The 3574-nt window shown below is 31.7% G+C and overlaps 1 protein-coding gene across 1 annotated transcript; it reads left to right on the forward strand.

Moving 5' to 3' along the window:
• The first annotated feature begins 2317 nt into the window (after positions 1-2317).
• LOC112722796 (uncharacterized) lies at positions 2318-3367 on the forward strand. The gene is made up of 3 exons (XM_025773970.1): positions 2318-2617; positions 2707-2932; positions 3033-3367. Exons 1-3 carry the CDS (start codon positions 2318-2320, stop codon positions 3365-3367), a joined length of 861 nt encoding a protein of 286 aa, XP_025629755.1.
• The last annotated feature ends 207 nt before the right edge of the window (positions 3368-3574 follow it).

Genomic DNA, 3574 nt, shown 5'->3' on the forward strand with positions numbered 1-3574 from the left:
CTACGTGAACATACTTCAGTTTGCTTAATAATTCAGTGAAATACACATATTGAAGATGTAATTCGCCTAATGATTTGGTAAATAGCATGGAGTCCATCTAATTATAAAAGGCGTTCCTCCCTTTCGACATTTTCATTTTCACTTTCACTTCTCTCTCAAAATTTCCTTTACGCTGTGTTTGTTTAGATGAAAATTGGGGGAATTGAATATGAACAGCAAAAAAAAGAAAGGAAATATGATATTTCACTTGTTTGAAAATGAAAGAAAATGTAAAGAAAAAGAAAGAACAGTAACAAAAAACTAGTGGAACCCACCAAAAACTTTCCTCTCCACCTAAGGCGAGAAAATGGAAAAAAAAAAACGCGTTGCAGTGGCTCATTTCCGAACTCTATCCTCTTTTTTTTCTGAAGACTCTTCTTCAACTTAAGATTACGCTGTGCATCCTACCCACTTTGACACTTCCAACACTATCAACCAGTGCAAGTGTTACCAACGATCCATTTCTCCACCACTTCTCAATCATTCTGATCACGGCATCTTACATCTACGGATAAAATCTGGTAAGTTTTCTATCTTCCTCTTATTTCACCTTTCATTCTTTATTAGGTTCATAGATCTGTGGGTCTGAGGTTCAATTTTGCAGTATAAGAACAAAGATTACATTTTATTTTGAATTATGAGTTTGTTAATTTTCATGTCTATAAACTGTTTGATAAAATGTTCAAGTAAAAACATGCAAAGGTACTGATTTATAACTTAACCAGAGTTGAAAGAATTGATGTGTGTATATTCTATAGATAAGTTTTTTCTGTTGTTCATACTTTTCATTTGACGCCGTGTATTGATGGATCTGTCTTTATGATTTAATTTTGAAGTATATGGACAGAGATTATATTTTAATTTGATTTATTTCTTTGTTAACTTTTATGTATGTAAACTGCTTGATGAAATGCTCTGATAAAAAAATGCTAACTCATACTTTGTAAACTTTTATGTCTATAAATTGTTTGATAAAATACCCCATTCAAAATATAACTGCTAAACTATACTTGGTTTAGGTAAACTAATTGATTTCTTATGACAGAGAAATTATTATTTGAGAGCTCAGTTATTAAAAATGATAGAAATTAACAACTTATCTTTCACCGCGAAATAAACTTATTCCACAGCAATTGTTCACAAATTTGCTCTATAATCTACCCTTTTATAATCATTCAGTTATTTCATTTACTTGTACACCAACTTCATAACTAATTCTCACATTGACAAATGTTGAAGTTGATTAAAATAATTTTTTTAAATCTAAAAAGGACAAGCAGAAAAACATTAAGTAATTTTAAAGGATTTAAATAACTTAATTTATGATATAACATATAACAAGTTAATTACTATCTTTATGTGAATATTCTTTATACATAAAAAAATTATATTTCTTTGGGATGACTATCAAAGAATCTATTACTTTATCTGTTTGAAGTTCAACAAGTAATTTTGGAAAATTGTAAGTTGCATATGCCTTCTCTGACCAAATTCAAGTGTAGCTTAGATTTTTTTTGCCTGTTTTTCACTAGGATAAGATGTTCAATATGGTTTCTTGTTTAGCACTTTTCTTCTAAGATACTGTTTTCTACATATCCATGAGATTTTTTTTTATGTAAATTTATATCCAAAACCACGTTAACACCTATTACTTGCTATTTATTTTCTGTGTTTTTAATTTTTTTATTTTTTCTTTCAGACGTAGTTTATTTTTAAAATTTTTTGAAAAGTATAAAAAATTGTTATCTTTCAATTGGTTGAGATTCTTGAGCAATTAATTATATTCTTCGATTAGGAGGTCATATATATGAATACTAGTTATTAACTGCATTGCTTATATTTTACATATGATGCTATCTTTTTTTTTTTTGTTGGTGCTGTAAACCTACGATTTGTACATTTAAAACTACAAAGTGCTTGTTAAATGGATAAGGCTGATCATGAAGAAAGTTTTTTGGTCCCCAATATGGAAGACTTCTTTAATTGTGATTTCCCACTAAACCTTTCCTTTAAGTTCGGGGTCGATAATCAGGAAAATATGTTAACCCTTGAAAGCCAAGAACATATATTAACAGTTTTGAGGGAGGATTGGAAAAGACGACAAAAATTTTGCACAATAACACTGATATGTTACATCGTGCATATGTTATATTTATTGAGATTTATGTCTACACGGGTTGACAAATCCATCTCCCATAAATTGGTTGGGCGAGACCAAATTCGAGCTACTTTAATGCAACAGTTAAGAGAAACTCATAAGTGTCGCGACATCCTACGCATGGGCCCTGATGCATTTCTTCAATTGTGTGAAAAATTAAGAGCAACACGTCAACTGAGGGATACAAAACATGTTACAGTAGAGGAGCAAGTTGCTAGGTTCTTGTATATAGTAGCTCATAATGTGAAAACTAGAACCGTTTCTTTTTTCTACCACCGGTCTGGAGAAACTGTTAGCCGCCACTTCCATGCTGTGTTACGGGCAGTTATTTTACTAGAAGATGAATTTCTTCGACAAACATCTGCATCCATTATATCTCCGGCGATCCTTCACAGTCATAGATTTTATCCTTATTTTAAGGTATGGACATGTACACATATGTGAATAAATAGTTTTGGTTGAAATATACAATTTCATGTTACTTTATTAAATAATGGAATATTATTTAGGACTGTATTAGAGCTATAGATGGAACACATTTTCGTGTCAAAGTACCCATAGCGGACCAACCTAAATTTCGAGGGAGAAAAGATTGGCCGACACAGAATGTATTAGCTGCATGTGATTTTGATATAAAGTTCACCTACGTATTAACGGGTTCGGAAGGAACAGCATCTGACTCAAAAGTTCTTAAGAATGCATTATCGAGGGATGATAATCTTAAACTTCCACGAGGTTAGCATGTAGATAAAACTATATTGTCTCGTTATTAGGTAAAGATTAATAGTTTGTGTGTCTATACTTAATTATTCATTTTCAATGATGGATTCTGTAGAAAAATTTTACCTTGGGGATGCTGGATTTATGCTTAAGCATGGATTAATTACCCCATATCGAAGTGTAAGGTATCACTTAAAAGAGTATGCAAAATATGGCCCAGAAAATGAAAAGGAATTATTTAATCTTCGTCATGCTTCATTGAGAAATGTTATCGAAAGGTCATTTGGAATTTTAAAGAAAAGATTTGCAATAATCACAAGTGGCACTGAACCACATTATGACTTTGAAACTATGACGGAAATTGTGCTAGCTTGTTGCATATTACATAACTTTTTAATGGGTGTAGATCCTGATCCACATCTCATAGCTCAAGTTGACCGAGAACTATAAGAAAATAATCCAGAAGAGGATGAAGTCGTCCGACATGAACAAGATGAAGACTATAGGCGGGGTGCCATACTAAGGGATGAAATAGCTGCTCAAATGTGGGCTGACTATCAACTAGGGATCTGATCACTCATTTACAAAATTTTGCAACCTAAGTTATTAGTTGTATTATCTGTGTGCTGAGTTGATTTTATAACTATGATTTGTTAT

The sequence above is a fragment of the Arachis hypogaea genome, chromosome 2 (assembly GCF_003086295.3).
Source record: "Arachis hypogaea cultivar Tifrunner chromosome 2, arahy.Tifrunner.gnm2.J5K5, whole genome shotgun sequence".
NCBI lineage: Eukaryota > Viridiplantae > Streptophyta > Magnoliopsida > Fabales > Fabaceae > Arachis > Arachis hypogaea.